Source organism: Sphaeramia orbicularis, chromosome 5 (genome assembly GCF_902148855.1).
Source record: "Sphaeramia orbicularis chromosome 5, fSphaOr1.1, whole genome shotgun sequence".
NCBI lineage: Eukaryota > Metazoa > Chordata > Actinopteri > Kurtiformes > Apogonidae > Sphaeramia > Sphaeramia orbicularis.
Window position 1 is genome coordinate 56,950,426 of NC_043961.1, and position 20,614 is coordinate 56,971,039.

The window sequence follows — 20,614 nt, forward strand, 5'->3', positions numbered from 1 at the left end:
AAACTACCTAAGTGTGCATTAGATCTGAAAACATATCTGTAAATGGTCTTATATAGACTATAAAAAAAGACTAAGGATGTAATGATTACCGGTATAATGATAAACTATGGTAAAATTCCAGATGTTTAAATTCTAATTATCATGATAAGCGTACTTGATTACCGCACTTTGAAAGCTAGGGGTACTGCTCATTTCATATCTATCTATCTATCTATCTATGAAAAAGAAACCAAAACAACTCAAATTTGATAAAGAAAATGGTCAAACAATGGCCATAAGGTGCCATCTTTAATGCACATTTGTATACATTTCAACAATACCGCAATAATAATGATAACTGTGATAATTTTGGTCACAATAACCGTGATTTGAAATTTTCATATTGTTACGTCCCTAATAAAGACACTGTGTTAAATGTGTCGATCCTAGTGGTTTTTCTAATCCAGACATGCGGGTTTTTCATAAATCTTAGTCTCATTGTAGGTTTTGTATGTAACACATCGTGTCCACTTGTGTTACATGCAGAACCTGCCAAGTTAAACGCATATAAATCACGAATGATTTTGCAATAGCGGTCATTTTTGTGAAACACTCGACGTTGAAAAATTAGTTCAATTCCCAAAATGTACCTGTGAGAGAAGAAAGAGATATTAAAAAAAAAATAGTAGTGCATAATTTTCGTGTTCTTTTTGACTGAGTTACTTAGATATTTTTTGTATTAAATATTATATAAAATAATATAAAAATGTGTTTTTTTCTGAAAAATAGTTTCTCTTTCATCTCAGTCAGCATTTATTTTTTAAAATAGACCCAAAGTGCTTCCAAACTTGCTTCATAACATTAGTCTACATCTGGTTTGAATTTTTAGCCCCATGTCCTGTTTTAGGACTACTTTCATAGAAGCACCCATATGCAAATATGGAAATACCTGTTCAGGAAGAACCACTGCTTTGGCTGACATGTTTAAGTTCTACAGCTTGAATGACATTACATTAAAATATAATTTAATCACTACTCAGATATGTTGCTGCAGAGTCACAGGCATGGATTTGATAGTGGCAGCTGTTCTCTTTTCCAATTTAAGTACTTATCCAAAAGTCCCTCGAAGCGGAAAAAAGTATCTTGTGTGAAGTTTTTGCAGATCATATTTTTTTATTGATCACGACCCTCATGGAAAATCAAAAGACAAGCCAGTTTTATGGACCAAATAAACTCAATTTTTGTACAACAGAAGATTGTTTTGCTCTTCAACAGCAATTTAATTATTGGCAGCACTTAAGCAATGTACTACACCAACTGGGATTTTAATTACTATTGAGTCGCCAGCTGTGAACTATTAAGAAATGATGGTGATGACCAGTGGATTGAGAAATAAAATCCCCAGCATCAGCCAATGATGCCTCCCATACAGCTGGCCAAAATAATGCCTTGTTTCCTTACAATTGCTGCTTGACAGTGCGTGGTAACAAACCCATAAACCTGTGATATTTCCATTGGCATCAACCCCCTCAGATACCCAATGGTTGGAAAGGAATGCAACAGTTGTTCTGTAGAATACTGGCTGCTTAACGGCATTGAAAATGTAGACAGGTTTACTCACCCTGTACCATACAATCTCTCGAAGCCTTCCGTCTGTTTTGAAGTTACACTTGAGAGTAACAGTCTCTCCCACAACAACAGGAGGCAGGGGCTCTATGGTGACTGTCAAATATCCTGCAAAAAAAATAAAAGAAATAAATGTGAAAACAGTTTTATTACAGGGAAAAACTAAACAAACACGAGAAAAAAAACCAGCATTAAACACTGAAATGCTTTTACTTAGTTATTGCTTTAGGAAAATGCAATGACGTTCATGGTTTCTTTTAAAGTGAGATGGTGATTCAGACTTATGCAACACATGGGGAGTATGGGTAAAAAAAAAAAAAAAAAGAAGATTGATTCAATGGACTGGTTCAGTCGTGATTAGAAAACAAGAAGTGTAACGATCATTAATCAAAATCTTATAGATAATTTAGTTTAGTTTATTTTGAATATGCAACAAAACTAAATAATCCTATTTAGTCTTTACAAATGAAACAGATTCTAAGAAAACAAAACAAACAAACAAACAAAAAAACTTGTACAAAAACATCACAGGTGTCAAATATGCGACCCGGGGGCCAAATCTGGCCCGCCAAAGGTTCCATTCCGGCAAAAGTGCAAAAATGAACCTGAACAGTCCAGGTTATCCAAATCATTTTGGTTCAGGTTCCACATACAGACAAATGTGATCTCCAGTAAAAATAACAACACAATATTCCATAAATAATAACAATGACAAATTTTCTTTGTGAAAAATTATGTGGAAAAAATGTAAGTGAAAAAAATAAGATTATACTGTGAAAATATTTACACTTACAAAACTATTCTTTCACAACAAAATGCAAATAAATACATGAATAAAAACAAAGATGAACAACCCGAAATGTGAGATTTGAACAATATTCTGCCTGTTACTAAATGTTTGGTGCATTTATGGATCCACTGTGATCTGTAGTTGTGTTAATAATAAAAGATGGAATATTGTAGAAATTGTTCAAATTTTAGTTCCAAACTCTGAAATTTCAACAATTTTATACCAGTTATCAAATGTTTATGTAAGATTGTGCGTAAATGTACATGTATAAATAATAAGTCGAGGCATAATATTGTTAACATTGCACTAATTTTTCAAATGAAATTTCAGTTTTTTCAGGTTAGTCACATCTTTTTTTGTAAAATGTAAATATTTTCATAATTTAATTGGGGTTTTTTTGTACTAAAACAAAAAGAAAAACTTGGATTTGTCATTATTTATAGCTAATCCAGCCTGTTGTCTACAAAAGAAGCGAATCGACGAAGAACGAAGCAAAAATAAATCAAATACAATAAATTCCATTTGAAATATTTTAATAAAGTTTTTCCCAGGATTATCTCTGGACCTGCTGCGGTGGTCCTGCCTCTCTCCTGCCTTCATCATCATCACTCACTTATCCTCAACTGCCTCCATGTGTCTCCCCCTACTCCCCCCTTCTCCCCCAGTCTCTATCTCTATCGCTCTCTCTTTTTCTCTTTCTTTACCCTCTCTCTTTAACCTCAACTGGTCAAGGCAGACGTCCATCCTCCAGGAGTCTGGGTCTGCTCCAGGTTTCCGCTGTTAAAGGTTAGTTTTTCCTCGCTACTGTCACCAGTCACAAGTGTTTGCTCCTGGAGGATTCTGTTGGGTTTCTGTAAATTGGCTTAGAGTCTGGCTTTGACCAAATCTATATATAAAGTGTCATGAGATAGCTTTTTTGTTGTGATCTGGCACTATATAAATAAAATTTGATTGATTGAGTGATTTGATTGGTTTTCCCCTGTAAGTCGCTTTGGAAAAAAGCATCTGCCAAATGCAAAAACATAAAATATGTTCTTTTGAATTCTACTCTTAATAATAATAATAATAATAATAATAATAATAATAATAATAATAATAATAATAATAATAATAATAAACTTTATTTGTATAGCACCTTTCATACAGAAATTGTAGCCCAAAGTGCTTCACATTGATTGAAAAAATACAATATTAAAATACATTAAGATTTGATTAGAAATACAATAAAATAAAAATAAATATAAAAACAGCGCACATTAAAATATTTGATTATGCATAGGATTTTTGAAGTGCAAGAAATAAGATGAAATTTGAGAGAAATACAATAAAATAAAAATAAAAATAAACTCTCTACTCTTTGACTCCGGTGTCCTTTGTAAATACGTTTCACCTTCAGGTTGTAACAATGAATAAGGAATTTTCCTATATTTAACGCACTAATCATGTAGATGTTCATAAAAGCTCAGGTTAAAGTTGAGAGTTATGATATCCAAAAAGAGAAAACTGAAGCAAAAGTGACTTTTTCATCCAAATATATCAATAACTGAATATAAAACAAGTCATTTTTGAAACTCTATGGTTTTTACTGGTGAATCAATGTTGTAGAAGATGACAGTGTTTGCATGGTAACTGCGAAGCCTCTGAACGTCCAAATGGGTCATATTTGATGACCATGAAAAGACAACAAACTGTATTTTACACCAATTATTTACATGTACTGATAGGATTAATGGATGGACGGGTATTAAACAGTTTAGATCAGTAGATGGTTTGGGTCTTCATGGGTTAATACAAGTTCTTTTTGCAAAATTCTCAAGTGACTTTCTTTTCCGACCATGACCAGGTACACATTCTCCTCCTCCTCCTCCTCGTTTTCTTATTTGAAAGCTTTTATCCTGTGTGCTCTGAATAGTGTTTTTAAGATTCTTATTCTATTGAAGTTGTTTGGCATTGAATAAACATACTCAACAACAACCTTTGAGAGAAGCAAGGGTATTAGAATAACTATTCTTCTTCCAAATGATTTCATGTTGGCAGTCAGTAAATAAAAAAAAAGGATTTAATGAAGAAAAATGTCTTGCGCTGTTAAAATTATCTATTGAAAGCAGCAGTTTTAGATATTTACCATATAATCTGCACACAATAACATATTTTTCTAGTACATTCGGTGATAATATTGTTCATTTTGGTTATAACAGGTATTATCAGACAATTATACATAACACCACAGAACAACACGGTGCCAAATCAAACCTGCGAGAAGAAATCATAAACAAGACAAAAATGCAAAATAAAAAAATCACCATACATGCATATAACTTATTCAGCCTTAGATACAGATCTGAAGGTCAGATTTTCGAAGAGGAACAGATAAATTGTCGCCTTCTGCACAAATATCCACAACTACAACCCACCACCACACACACACGGTCTTAAAAATGAAAGAATAATAGTGCAGTGTAAAGGGGAAGAACAAAACCACATGGACACAACGGCAGCTTGATAATGATGGGGCAGAAAACAAACTGGTTTTGCAAGAGAGCAATGAAAACCAAGAATATACGGAAGATATTTCAGGAGAGGTAGACAGGCACAACACAGTATCCGAAAATATATCTATTTCCGATATGAGCTTAAAAAAAAAAAAAAAAAAAAAAAAAAGACATCTCTTGATATGTTATCACTCTGACAAGCAGAGTGAGCCAGAGATGGTGCGTGGGCGAACTTCCACTGATAGACAAGCAACCTTCTGCCCAACATAATAGCAGTTTCAGCGCATTCTGCATTTAATTAGTGAACTGTATCCAGTAAAACAGATGGATATCACAGTAAAAAAACAGTATAAAACATGGTAAAATGGGACCTTGTGACCAATAATTCTCCCTAATAAACCAGCTTGAGGGCATCAAATGAATCTATAGGTGATCTCTGAAAGGACAGACAAGTGATGATCACAGATACACCATGGTTCAGAAATCCACTCAGGAAAATGGAACATACAGTATGTATTAAAAACACTATGTATTTCCGAGTGTACACACATGGAGGAAGACTACACTGGAAAAAAATCTAAATCGCACCAAGTGTATTTTTCTCATTTCTAGTCAAAATATCTGATCACACTTAAAATAAGACATAATCGCCTAAAGCTGTGTTTTTCAACCTTGGGGTCGGGACCCCACATAGGGTCGCCTGGAATTCAAATGAGGTCGTCTGAAATTTCTAGTAATTGATAAAAATAAAAACTTACTAATAAAAAATATATGGTGAGTTGACAGAGACAACCCCAATACATAAACGACATGACAAACTGTGAGTCTGAAACTGAAACACTGTGGTTTTGTTTATCTGTCAAATGTTCATTGTGGTCAGTTTCAGATGCTGCAGCTCTTTGAATAAATGAATGAATGAATGAATGAATGAATGAATGAATGAATGAATGAAATATTTATTTCAAGCATGTCGACAGTGAGATCAAAACAAAAGTTAACCAATAAAATATAAGCACTGGTACATAAATGATGGATAAGCAAACAAACAACAAAATAAACAGATAAATAATAATAATAATAATAATAATAATAATAATAATAATAATAATAATAATAATAATAATGATAATAATAATAATAAAACAAATGAAATTAAATTATACATGCTCAAAAAGGAGTAGGAAGAAGTAAAAACTTATGTACTCCTACCCCCAATTTCTATTCCTTATGATCACTATATAGCAATTATTATTTTGTATGAATATCAATACAATAATAATAATAATAATAATAATAATAATAATAATAATAATAATAATAATAATAATAATATAACAATATAGTGTACAGTACAACACATCCTTTTCCTATATACACTAATATAATACCCATTTACAATTTATCCTACCAGATATTAATACCAGATATTAATAAAAACAAAAACAAAAAAAAACACATATATAATATAAATACATATAATATTCTATATTGTCCTACATAGTAATATAGTAATAATATATTCATATATCCATATTTAAAGTAGATATTATCAGCACATATGTGGCAAAGCCCCACTATGAAAAACTTTCATAATTCATAGTTTGAGTTCTTGTTTGTTCAGTATTAATTGTCAGCCTTGTAAATACAAGCTGGACTGACTGTACATATCCTGACCAAGGAAAATAAAACACTCACTTTGTGCAGTAATCTACACCTGGATTTACTGCCTCCATCCAGAATAATATACATTAAGTACAGTATAAGTATAGATATGTTTACACTAGGAAACTTATTATTGTTATTTATTATGTAAGGAGGAGGGGTAGGAGTTTATGAGTTCTGCTTCTTTTCACTCCTTTTCGAATATGTATTGTATGTCTTATATTTAAAAGTTTTGTTTGTTTATTTATTTTTCTTCTTTTTTGACATTCATATTTGAAATGAATGCATCAGTCAATACATTATATAGACTAAATGTCGTCTAAAATGAACGTTTATTTGCAACATAGTATAGCGAACTGTTACATGATCAAAAACAAATTAATTTTAACAAAAAAATGCCTTTGTTTTGAATGTCTGGTGTCACCAGAAATTTTTGATGTTAAAATGGGGTCATGAGGCAAAAAAGGTTGGAAACCACTGAACTAAAGAGTAACTTTTCAGTGAGATATGAGAACTTATTTTTAAACAATAGATCTTGAAAATCTTATTTCAAGAAATCTTACCAAGACAATTTTCACTTGTTCCACTGACAGATTTTTTTTTACTTAATTCAAGATTTTTATTTATTTATTTATTTTTTTTGCTTAATTCAAGCAAAAAAAATCTGCCAATGGAACAAGTGAAAATTATCTTGGTAAGATTTCTTGAAATAAGATTTTCAAAATCTATTGTCTAAAAATCAGTTCTTATATCTCACTGAAAAGTTCCTCTTTAGGTGATTATGTCTTATTTTAAGTGTGATGAGATATTTGGACTAGAAATGAGAAAAATACACTTGGTAAGATTTAGATGTTTGCAGTGTAAATAAATAAAAGTCCTGTGTCTATACAATTTATTAGAAAATGAACTCACAGTGTTCATCCTCAATAACAGGGGTGTCAAACTCATTTTAGTTCAGTTCCACATTCATCTAAATTTGATCTGAAGTGGGTCAGACCAGTAAAATAACATAATAATATATAAATAATGTCAACTCCAAACTTTTCTCTATGTTTTACAGCAAAAAAAGTAAATGTACATTATGAACAGGTTTACATCTACAAACTATCCCTTCAAAAGATGTGAATAACATGAACAAACTGAAAAAATAAGTGCCATTTTAACAATATTCTGCCTCAGTTTATCATTTACACATGTACATTATCACTTACAGATCACAGTGGATCTACAAATGCAAAACACATTTAATAACAGGTAGAATCTTGTTAAAATTGCATTTATTTCTCTTAACACATTTCAGGTTGTTCATATTTGTTCAGGTTATTTACATTTTTTTTTTTGTGCAAAATTATACTTTGTTTTAGTGTAAATACATAAAAAATATTTACATTTACAATTGGAAACATTTGGAGTTGTCATTTATATGTTATTATGATAGTATTTTACTGGTTTGACCCACTTGAGATTGAACTGGTCTGAATGTGGAACCTGAACTAAAAGCATCGTTAATATCTTATTTTTACATTTCACAAATTCATCCCAAGGGCCGGACTGGACCCTTTGGCGGGCCGGATTTGGCCCCCGAGCCGCATGTTTGACACCTGTGCTCTATAATATGTCTTTGCACATTCCAGATGCACACAACACAGAACCACCTTTTACTCCCCTTGTATCGTAGTTTTTATTTTAAAGCTTTTAATTTCGATGAGAACATGTTACATGCTTGCTCACTGACACCATTATGCAGACTTCAATAATGTAATTCAGCTTTTTTGTGTGTGGCTAAAACACAGCAACGTGCATGGCAGCGGCTACTGGTGAGTGACAACACAACCAAGTACCCTGTTGTGTTTTATTTTCCTTCATTTGCAAAGCCATCTGTTTCACATCTCTTGGACAAATTGCAAGTCTTAAAAAAAAAAAGAAAAAAAAAATAATCTGATGGCCTGGTCCAGAGATAATCATTTGTAATGAGTGATTCCCTACTGTCTCAGACTACTCATTACTAATTTCCAACACTAAATACTAAATTCAGGTTGCATCATGTTTCCAAGGAAACATGATGCAACCTGAATTAAGTTTCTAAGTCAGGGGTGTCAAACTCATTTTAGTTCAGGGGCCACATTCAGCTAAATTTAATCTGAAATGGGCCGGACCACTGAAATAATAATATAATAATATAGAAATAATGTCGACTCCAAACTTTTCTCTATGTCTTAGAGCGAAAAAAGTAAATTTACATTATGAAAATGTTTACATCTACAAGCTATCCTTTCAAAAGATGTGAATAACATGAACAAACTGAATAAATAAATGCAATTTTAATAATATTATGCCTCAGTTTATCATTTGCAGACATAATATTGTTAAATTGCACTTCCTTCTCTTAAGACATTTCAGGTTTTTCATATTTGTTCAGGTTATTCACAGTTTTTGCGAAATTATACTTAGTGTACATACATGAAAATGTTTACATTAAAGAGAAAAATTTGGAATTGCCCATAAGTAGCTGGGATAGGCTCCAGCGACCCCCCGTGATCCTAGTGAGGATAAAGTGGGTTCAGAAAATGAATGAATGAATGAGTATTTATAGGTTATTACAATAGTATTTAACTGATCCAACCCACTTTAGATCATGTTGGTCTGAATGAGGAACCTGAACTAAAATGATTGTTAATATCTTAGTGTAATTTTTGCATTAGAGTTTTACCATTAATAATTATAACAAGTATGATATTCTTTTAATGTCCAAGTGTTTCTTAAGAAGCAATAGACTACAGGGATAATATCATCTACTGACAAACAGTATTTAGCCCAAAGCTTCCTAAGTGTACTGTAAAAAATACATATTTTGGTTTTAACAGGTATTAACAGACAACTGACAATAACAGCGCAACGTGGTGACAAATCAAACCTACAAGAAGCAATCAAAAAAAGACAAAATTGCAAAGTAAAATGAAAAAAAAAAAGAAAATCAAAAATGTATGCATGACTTATTCAGTGCTTAAGTTGTATGTAGATCTGAAGATCAGATTTTCAAAGAAGAACACATCAGTTGTTGCTGCGTCATGTCTGATCCTCAGTGTTTTGCACACGAATCTACAACCACAAACCACTTATTTATTTTGGTGCTTTGATCTGCACTTTTACTGCAAATCCAAGACTTTATTCTAGAGTTGGTACGTTGCATTTGCAACCAAATCCCATAATGCATAAGATTAATACATAAAAAACTACATCATTTTTAATTCTGTGTTTTTCATGATCATGTTCTCTATAGGGTGAAGGTTTCTTTGCAAAGCCTTCCACTGAATGCTGACTTTAAAATATTAAATACAATTTTACCATCAATAATTATCTCATTTATGATATTCTGTCAATGTTGAAGTCTTTCTAAAGAACTGGTAGACTACAGGGATAATATCGTCTACTGATAAACAGTATTTAGCCCAAATCCTCCTAAGTGTACTGTAAAAAATACATATTTTGGTTATAACAGGTATTAACAAACAATTAACAACAACAGAACAAGGTGGTGACAAATCAAACCTATAATAAGTAATCATAAAAAAGACAAAATTGCAAATTAAAATTTAAAAAAAAGAAAAATCACAGATGAATGCATGACTTATTCAGTGCTTAAGTTGTATGTAGATCTGAAGATCAGATTTTCAAAGAACACATCAACTGTTGCTGCGTCATGTCTGATCCTCAGTGTTTTGCACACGAATCTACAACCACAACCCTCTTAAACTGTACTTTTACTGCAAATTCAAGACTTTATTCTAGAGTTGGTACGTTGCATTTGCAGCCAAATCCCATAATGCATAAGATTAATACATGAAAAACTACATTTTTTATTCTGTGCTTTTCATGATCATGTTCTCTATAGGGTGAAGGTTTCTTTGCAAAGTCTTCCACTAAACACTGACTTTAAAATATTAAATACAATTTTACCATCAATAATTATCACATTTATGATATTCTGTCAATGCTGAAGTCTTTCTTAAGAACTGGTAGACTACAGGGATAATATCGTCTACTGACAAACAGTATTTAGCCCAAAGTGCTACTTTTACTGTAAAGAACAACAGAACAACATGGTGAAAAATCAAACCTACGATAAGTAATCCAAAAAAGGACACAACTGCAAAGTAAAATTAATTCATTCATTCATTCATTCAGTCATTCATTCATTTTCTGAACCCACTTTATCCTCACTAGAGTCATGGGGGTCGCTGGAGGCTATCCCAGCTACCAAGTCAAATGGAAAAAAAAAAAAAAAATCACAGACGTATGCATTACTTATTCAGTGCTTAAGTTGTATGTAGAACTGAAGATCAGATTTTCAAAGAACACATCAACTGTTGCTGCGTCATGTCTGATCCTCAGTGTTTTGCACACGAATCTACAACCACAAACCACTTATTTATTTTGGTGCTTTGATCTGCACTTTTACTGCAAATCCAAGACTTTATTCTAGAGTTGGTACGTTGCATTTGCAACCAAATCCCATAATGCATAAGATTAATACATAAAAAACTACATCATTTTTAATTCTGTGTTTTTCATGATCATGTTCTCTATAGGGTGAAGGTTTCTTTGCAAAGTCTTCCACTAAACACTGACTTTAAAATATTAAATACAATTTTACCATCAATAATTATCACATTTATGATATTCTGTCAATGTTGAAGTCTTTCTAAAGAACTGGTAGACTACAGGGATAATATCGTCTACTGATAAACAGTATTTAGCCCAAATCCTCCTAAGTGTACTGTAAAAAATACATATTTTGGTTATAACAGGTATTAACAAACAATTAACAACAACAGAACAAGGTGGTGACAAATCAAACCTATAATAAGTAATCATAAAAAAGACAAAATTGCAAATTAAAATTTAAAAAAAAGAAAAATCAGAGACGTATGCATTACTTATTCAGTGCTTAAGTTGTATGTAGAACTGAAGATCAGATTTTCAAAGAACACATCAACTGTTGCTGCGTCATGTCTGATCCTCAGTGTTTTGCACACGAATCTACAACCACAACCCACTTATTTATTTTGGTGCTTTGATCTGTACTTTTACTGCAAATTCAAGACTTTATTCTATAGTTGGTACGTTGCATTTGCAGCCAAATCCCATAATGCATAAGATTAATACATGAAAAACTACATTTTTTATTCTGTGCTTTTCATGATCATGTTCTCTATAGGGTGAAGGTTTCTTTGCAAAGTCTTCCACTAAACACTGACTTTAAAATATTAAATACAATTTTACCATCAATAATTATCACATTTATGATATTCTGTCAATGCTGAAGTCTTTCTTAAGAACTGGTAGACTACAGGGATAATATCGTCTACTGACAAACAGTATTTAGCCCAAAGTGCTACTTTTACTGTAAAGAACAACAGAACAACATGGTGAAAAATCAAACCTACGATAAGTAATCCAAAAAAGGACACAACTGCAAAGTAAAATTAATTCATTCATTCATTCATTCAGTCATTCATTCATTTTCTGAACCCACTTTATCCTCACTAGAGTCATGGGGGTCGCTGGAGGCTATCCCAGCTACCAAGTCAAATGGAAAAAAAAAAAAAAATCACAGACGTATGCATTACTTATTCAGTGCTTAAGTTGTATGTAGAACTGAAGATCAGATTTTCAAAGAACACATCAACTGTTGCTGCGTCATGTCTGATCCTCAGTGTTTTGCACACGAATCTACAACCACAAACCACTTATTTATTTTGGTGCTTTGATCTGCACTTTTACTGCAAATCCAAGACTTTATTCTAGAGTTGGTACGTTGCATTTGCAACCAAATCCCATAATGCATAAGATTAATACATAAAAAACTACATCATTTTTAATTCTGTGTTTTTCATGATCATGTTCTCTATAGGGTGAAGGTTTCTTTGCAAAGTCTTCCACTAAATGCTGACTTTAAAATATTAAATACAATTTTACCATCAATAATTATCACATTTATGATATTCTGTCAATGTTGAAGTCTTTCTAAAGAACTGGTAGACTACAGGGATAATATCATCTACTGACAAACAGTATTTAGCCCAAATCCTCCTAAGTGTACTGTAAAAAAATACATATTTTGGTTATAACAGGTATTAACAAACAATTAACAACAACAGAACAAGGTGGTGACAAATCAAACCTATAATAAGTAATCATAAAAAAGACAAAATTGCAAATTAAAATTTAAAAAAAAGAAAAATCAGAGACGTATGCATGACTTTTTCAGTGCTTAAGTTGTATGTAGAACTGAAGATCAGATTTTCAAAGAACACATCAACTGTTGCTGCGTCATGTCTGATCCTCAGTGTTTTGCACACGAATCTACAACCACAAACCACTTATTTATTTTGGTGCTTTGATCTGCACTTTTACTGCAAATCCAAGACTTTATTCTAGAGTTGGTATGTTGCATTTGCAACCAAATCCCATAATGCATAAGATTAATACATAAAAAACTACATCATTTTTAATTCTGTGTTTTTCATGATCATGTTCTCTATAGGGTGAAGGTTTCTTTGCAAAGCCTTCCACTGAATGCTGACTTTAAAATATTAAATACAATTTTACCATCAATAATTATCACATTTATGATATTCTGTCAATGTTGAAGTCTTTCTAAAGAACTGGTAGACTACAGGGATAATATCGTCTACTGATAAACAGTATTTAGCCCAAATCCTCCTAAGTGTACTGTAAAAAATACATATTTTGGTTATAACAGGTATTAACAAACAATTAACAACAACAGAACAAGGTGGTGACAAATCAAACCTATAATAAGTAATCCAAAAAAGGACACAACTGCAAAGTAAAATTAATTCATTCATTCATTCATTCAGTCATTCATTCATTTTCTGAACCCACTTTATCCTCACTAGAGTCATGGGGGTCGCTGGAGGCTATCCCAGCTACCAAGTCAAATGGAAAAAAAAAAAAAAATCACAGACGTATGCATTACTTATTCAGTGCTTAAGTTGTATGTAGAACTGAAGATCAGATTTTCAAAGAACACATCAACTGTTGCTGCGTCATGTCTGATCCTCAGTGTTTTGCACACGAATCTACAACCACAAACCACTTATTTATTTTGGTGCTTTGATCTGCACTTTTACTGCAAATCCAAGACTTTATTCTAGAGTTGGTACGTTGCATTTGCAGCCAAATCCCATAATGCATAAGATTAATACATGAAAAACTACATTTTTTATTCTGTGCTTTTCATGATCATGTTCTCTATAGGGTGAAGGTTTCTTTGCAAAGTCTTCCACTAAACACTGACTTTAAAATATTAAATACAATTTTACCATAAATAATTATCACATTTATGATATTCTGTCAATGCTGAAGTCTTTCTAAAGAACTGGTAGACTACAGGGATAATATCATCTACTGATAAACAGTATTTAGCCCAAAGTGCTACTTTTACTGTAAAGAACAACAGAACAACATGGTGACAAATCAAACCTACGATAAGTAATCCAAAAAAGGACACAACTGCAAAGTAAAATTAATTCATTCATTCATTCATTCAGTCATTCATTCATTTTCTGAACCCACTTTATCCTCACTAGAGTCATGGGGGTCGCTGGAGGCTATCCCAGCTACCAAGTCAAATGGAAAAAAAAAAAAAAATCACAGACGTATGCATTACTTATTCAGTGCTTAAGTTGTATGTAGAACTGAAGATCAGATTTTCAAAGAACACATCAACTGTTGCTGCGTCATGTCTGATCCTCAGTGTTTTGCACACGAATCTACAACCACAAACCACTTATTTATTTTGGTGCTTTGATCTGCACTTTTACTGCAAATCCAAGACTTTATTCTAGAGTTGGTACGTTGCATTTGCAGCCAAATCCCATAATGCATAAGATTAATACATGAAAAACTACATTTTTTATTCTGTGCTTTTCATGATCATGTTCTCTATAGGGTGAAGGTTTCTTTGCAAAGTCTTCCACTAAACACTGACTTTAAAATATTAAATACAATTTTACCATAAATAATTATCACATTTATGATATTCTGTCAATGCTGAAGTCTTTCTAAAGAACTGGTAGACTACAGGGATAATATCATCTACTGATAAACAGTATTTAGCCCAAAGTGCTACTTTTACTGTAAAGAACAACAGAACAACATGGTGACAAATCAAACCTACGATAAGTAATCCAAAAAAGGACACAACTGCAAAGTAAAATTAATTAATTCATTCATTCATTCAGTCATTCATTCATTTTCTGAACCCACTTTATCCTCACTAGAGTCATGGGGGTCGCTGGAGGCTATCCCAGCTACCAAGTCAAATGGCAAAAAAAAAAAAAAAAAAAAAATCACAGATGAATGCATGACTTATTCAGTGCTTAAGTTGTATGTAGATCTGAAGATCAGATTTTCAAAGAACACATCAACTGTTGCTGCGTCATGTCTGATCCTCAGTGTTTTGCACACGAATCTACAACCACAACCCTCTTAATCTGTACTTTTACTGCAAATTCAAGACTTTATTCTATAGTTGGTACGTTGCATTTGCAGCCAAATCCCATAATGCATAAGATTAATACATGAAAAACTACATCATTTTTAATTCTGTGCTTTTCATGATCATGTCCTCTATAGGGTGAAGGTTTCTTTGCAAAGCCTTCAACTGAATGCTGACTTTAAAATATTAAATACAGTTTTATCATCAATAATTACAACAAGTAACCTATGATATTCTGTTGATGTCAAAGTCTTTCTTAAGAACTGGTAGACTACAGGGATAATATCGTCTACTGACAAACAGTATTTAGCCCAAAACTTCCTAAGTGCTACTTTTACTGTAAAGCAGTATTTTGGTTATAACAGGTATTAACAAACAACGAGCAACAACAGGACAACATGGTGACAAATCAAACCTAAAATAAGCAACCATAAAAAAGACAAAAGTAAAATGAAAAAAATTCAAAATAAAATCAGAGACATATGCATTTATTCAGCGCTTAACCCTATAACACCAAATGTATCGTATTTGATACATAAGTTTGGAAAAATCTGTTAAAAAAATTATAAAGTGGACTTTTTTAAACACATACAACATGTTTATATGGTCAACTTGAATTGTCCAAAAATGTGACTTCAGTACTTTTAGCATCAGGGTCTTCAATTTAACCCTATAATGCCAAATGTACCATATTTGATACATGAGTTTTGAAGCCCTCTACATGATCAGTGTGATATTTTTTGTCTTGAAAAACCTGATGTATACAATTAGATACATGCAATAGACAGATAATCCACCAGGGGGAGGAATTCATTCACTAGAGGCCTTTCCAGTGACACTACAAGGCTGTCATTAATGAGGAAGGAGGAAGAACTTTGCCAGTTTTGAAAAGGAATTACCAATTTGTTAGACATGTTTGTGTTATATTATGTTTTTATTTGTTCAAAAATAATAATATTTGAGTATTGAGGCCCGATGTATCAAATATGATACAAAATTGAAACTCAAAACGGACGTTGATATTTGAAAAATACATATTTTTGGGTTGTTCAAAAGGACCAATAGAGGAATTTTCTGTCAGTGATTTAATGGTTCAGGCTTTAGAGGGTTAAGATGAGGTGTAAGTCTGATTGGTGCAACTGACATTAGCTGATTCTAAAGACTGGTCTTAACCAAAACCAGCTGGAACAACTGGTTTCAGATTGTTAGAGAATTCTCCGGTACTATACCTGCATACATACATACATGATGATATGAATACACTCATGAATAAGGAAGGAGGAAGAACTTTACCAGTTTTGAAAAGGAATTACTTACTACTTACTAATTATTAGACATGTTTGTGTTATATTATGTTTTTGTTTGTTCAAAACCAATAATATTTGAGCACTGAGGCCTGATGTATCAAATATGATACAAAATTGAAACTCAAAAAATTCTAAAGACTGGTCTTAACCAAAACCAGCTGGAACAACTGGTTTCAGATTGTTAGAGAATTCTCTGGTACTATAAGTGCTTCCTCACACATACATGATGATATGAATACACTCATGAATAAGGAAGGAGGAAGAACTTTACCAGTTTTGAAAAGGAATTACCAATTTGTTAGACATGTTTGTGTTATATTATGTTTTTATTTGTTCAAAAATAATAATATTTGAGTATTGAGACCCGATGTATCAAATATGATACAAAATTGAAGCTCATACATGGAAATTGATACTTGAAAAAAATAATATAATATTTTTAGGTTATTCAGAAGGACCAATAAAGGCTCTAGTTTCAAAGAACTGGAATTTTCTGTTAATGATTTAATGGTTCATGCTTTACAGGGTTAAATTAGATGTAGATCTGAAGATCAGATTTTCAAAGAACACATCAGTTGTTGCTGCGTCATGCCTGATCCTCAGTCTTTTGCACACAAATCTACAACCACAACCCACTGACACACACACACAGCCTTAAAAAGAAGAAGGACCAAAAATATATATATATAAACTACATATTTTGGCGTTTTGACCTGTACTTTTTCTGGATATTCAGTGTTTTATTCTAGAGTTGGTCCATTGTGTTTAGTGTCTGATCCCATAATGCATAAGATTTATATATAAAAAAAACTACATCATTGTTAATTCTGTGCTTTCAGTGATCATGTTCTATACAGGGTGAAGGTTCCTGGTTTCTTTTCATGCATCTCTGCACAGAATTCTCGCTTTCATTTATAATTTTTCAAAGCTTTCCATTGAATGCGGACTTTAAAATATTAAACACAGTTTTACCATCAATAATAATAATAGGTTATGTTATGTTATGATACTCTGTTGATGTCAAAGTCTTTCTGAAGAAGTGGTAGACTACAGAGAACGTTCTATCGACAAGAGGGCGGGCCGTTTTCACAACCCTGACATCTGGTGAAGAGGAAATGGCTGCTTTGACAATACCCACTCAGGGTGTCACAGTATAAACTGACATTTTTATGTTCGGTGAAAATCATTTACTCCACAACGGCATGGTACTGTAAAGTAGTTTAAAAAACAAACAAACAAAAAAAACCCTCAACTTTAAATTTTCTTTACTGCTTGAGGGGTTTGTGTCAACGTCAAATGGCTTAACATTCCCAACACAAAAAGAAGTGTTGATAGAGTTCGAAAAGAGTGGGTTTATTGTCACTGTTTCCTTTTGTTCTCTTTTATCACTACTGTTACACCTGCTAAGCTTTCCGTTTCAAATACTGCACATACATTAATGCCAAGAATGCGAAGCACAGCACAAAACATGTATCTATCTAATTGGCTGGTAATGCAATAAAAACATAAATTGCACGCATGTAGGGCTGTTCTTTACTTCTTTATAATACTGCTGAAGTGTTCTCAGGGAACACACTGTCCAACACTGTCATTTACAAGAAAGTACATGCAATCATTTTTATGTCTGCAGAATGTCCTTATTCTTATTGAAGACCTTGGTGCTACAAGTACTGAAGTTCTAAAAAAAAAAGTCTGTTAAACTTACAGGGGTTGGACAAAATAATGGAAACACCTTCACCTCAAGATGATAATGCCCCAATCCATATAGCTAGAATTGTTAAAGAATGGCATGAGGAACATTCTAATGAAGTTGAGCATCTCGTATGGCCGGCACAGTCCCCAGACCTCAACATTATTGAGCATTTATGGTCAGTTTTAGAGATTCAAGTAAGACGTCGATTTCCACCTCCATCGTCTCTAAAAGAGTTGGAGGGTATTCTAACTGAAGAATGGCTTAAAATTCCTTTGGAAACAATTCACAAGTTGTATGAATCAATACCTCGGAGAATTGAGGCTGTAATTGCCGCAAAAGGCGGACCTACACCATATTAAATTATATTTTGTTGATGTTTTAAGGTGTTTCCATTATTTTGTCCCACCCCTATAGCTAACTGACTTAGCTAAACAAATACAGAATGTTTATATGCTCAACTTCAATTGTCCAAAAATGTGACTTCATTACTTTTAGCATCAGGTTCTTCAATTTAACCCTATAACATCAAATGTATCATATTTGATACATGAGTTTTGAAGCCCTCTACATGATCAGTGTGATATTTTTTTTGTCTTGAAAATCCTGGTGTATACAATTAGAGACATGCAATACACAGATAATCCACCAGGAGGGAGGAATTAATTCACCAGAGGCCTTTCCAGTGATACCTCCATAAGCAATCATAAAAAGACAAAATTGCAAAGTAAAAAAAAAAAAAAAAAAAAAAAAAAAAAATCAGAGACATATGCATTTATTCAGTGCTTAAATTAGATGTAGATCAGATTTACAAAGAACACTACAACTGTTGCTGCGTTATGCCACACACACAAGTAAAATGCAAAAGAAAAAAAAAAACTAGAAAAGCACTCGGAGAGCACAGACGTCCACCAAGACAGATCTGTCCCAGCCCCGATCACCACCAAAATTTAATCACTTGTTCCTTGTGCTAGTATCAACATTTCTGAAAAATTTCATGAAAATCCATAACTTTTTGAGTTATCTTGCTAACAAACAAAAACGCAAACACACAAAGCAAAGTGATCACAATACCTCCTGGCAGAGGTAAAAATCAGACATATGCATTTATTCAGCACTTAACCCTAGAATACCAAATGAATCGTATTTGATACATGAGTTTGAAGCCCTCTACATGATCAGTGTGATATTTCTTGTCTTAAAAACCTGATGTATATAATTAGATACATGCAATACACAGACAATCCACCCGGGGGGGGGGGGGGGGGGGGGGGGGATTTATTTACCAGAGGCCTTTCCAGTGACACTACAAGACTGTCATTAATGAGGAAGGAGGCAGAACTTTGACAATTTTGAAAAGGAATTACCAATTTATTAGACATGTTTGTGTTATATGATGTTTTTATTTGTTCAAAATTATTGATATTTGAGCACTGAGACCTGATGTATCAGATATGATACGAAATCGAAACTCATACATGAAAATTGATATTAGACAAAACATTTTTTGGTTGTTCAGAAGGACCAATACAGGCTCCAGTTTCAAAGAACTAGAATTTTCTGTCAATGATTTAATGGTTCAGGCTTTATAGGGTTATTACAAATCTATGTTTACGTTACAAGAATTACTTAAAGGGCTCATATTTATCTAAACCCACTTTTATTAGTCTTTGGTTCATTTATTTGTGTATTTGGACCCTAATACTTAATACATTTTGAATTTGAACCCTCCAGGTGCTGCAATGCTATCTTTATATTCATTCTGGCAAAAATCGAGTGGATTTCATACAACCTGTTTTAATTTCTTCTTAATTTTAAGGTCAAGACTTCCGTCGAACATTTCTCTGAGTACGACATAATTGTTTGTCAGCAGCAGCGGCTGTAGTCCATACTGAAAATACGTCCAAACTTCGAGCCAATTAACTAAAATGTTCAGTTATTGGTTGTATTAATGAACACAAGTGGCTGAACGGGACAGAGAAGCACAGCCAACAACCTGCATTCAAAATGACCTTTTTCGTGTCATTACTCAAAAATAAGGTTGAAGATGGACCTGTGGAGTTGAATTAACCCTTTCATGCATAGTGGTCACTACAGTGGACAGTTACTCTACAGCTTTACTCTTGTATATTCATGGGTTTTGTTGTTTTAGTTCCATATCAACCAACACAGTGGACACTTATGCACCATCTCATAAACTGCAATTCATACCATTATTGTAACTTTGCTGTTCTTGATTGGTGCTTGAGTGGAAATCAATTGTTAATATTTATTTTTTGCATATTATCTGCATGAAGTGAGTAATAACTAGTATTAGAATATGTGAAAATGTGAGAAAACATCAGATTAGCTGCATTAAACATGGTGTCATTTCACTGTTTTCATATCACTTTAACCCTTTAATGCACGAATTATGAGAACCTTAGTCAAGATTTTTTTCTTCGGTGTTTAGCCATGAAAAAAACAATGCGATCGAGTTTTTTTTTTTTTCTATGGAGTTACAAAAGTATCCATGCATTTAATTTTTGAAGTAAAGAAACA

General features: G+C 32.7%; 1 protein-coding gene across 1 annotated transcript in view; it reads right to left on the reverse strand.

The window, feature by feature from the left end:
• The window catches only part of igsf21a (immunoglobin superfamily, member 21a), a 747,424-nt gene that overhangs the window by 506,410 nt on the left and 220,400 nt on the right, over positions 1 to 20,614 (reverse strand). Inside the window, exon 2 of the mRNA XM_030134531.1 lies at positions 1,601 to 1,713. Within this exon, the coding sequence (XP_029990391.1) occupies positions 1,601 to 1,713 (113 nt within the window). The remainder of the gene's footprint in view (positions 1 to 1,600; positions 1,714 to 20,614) is intronic.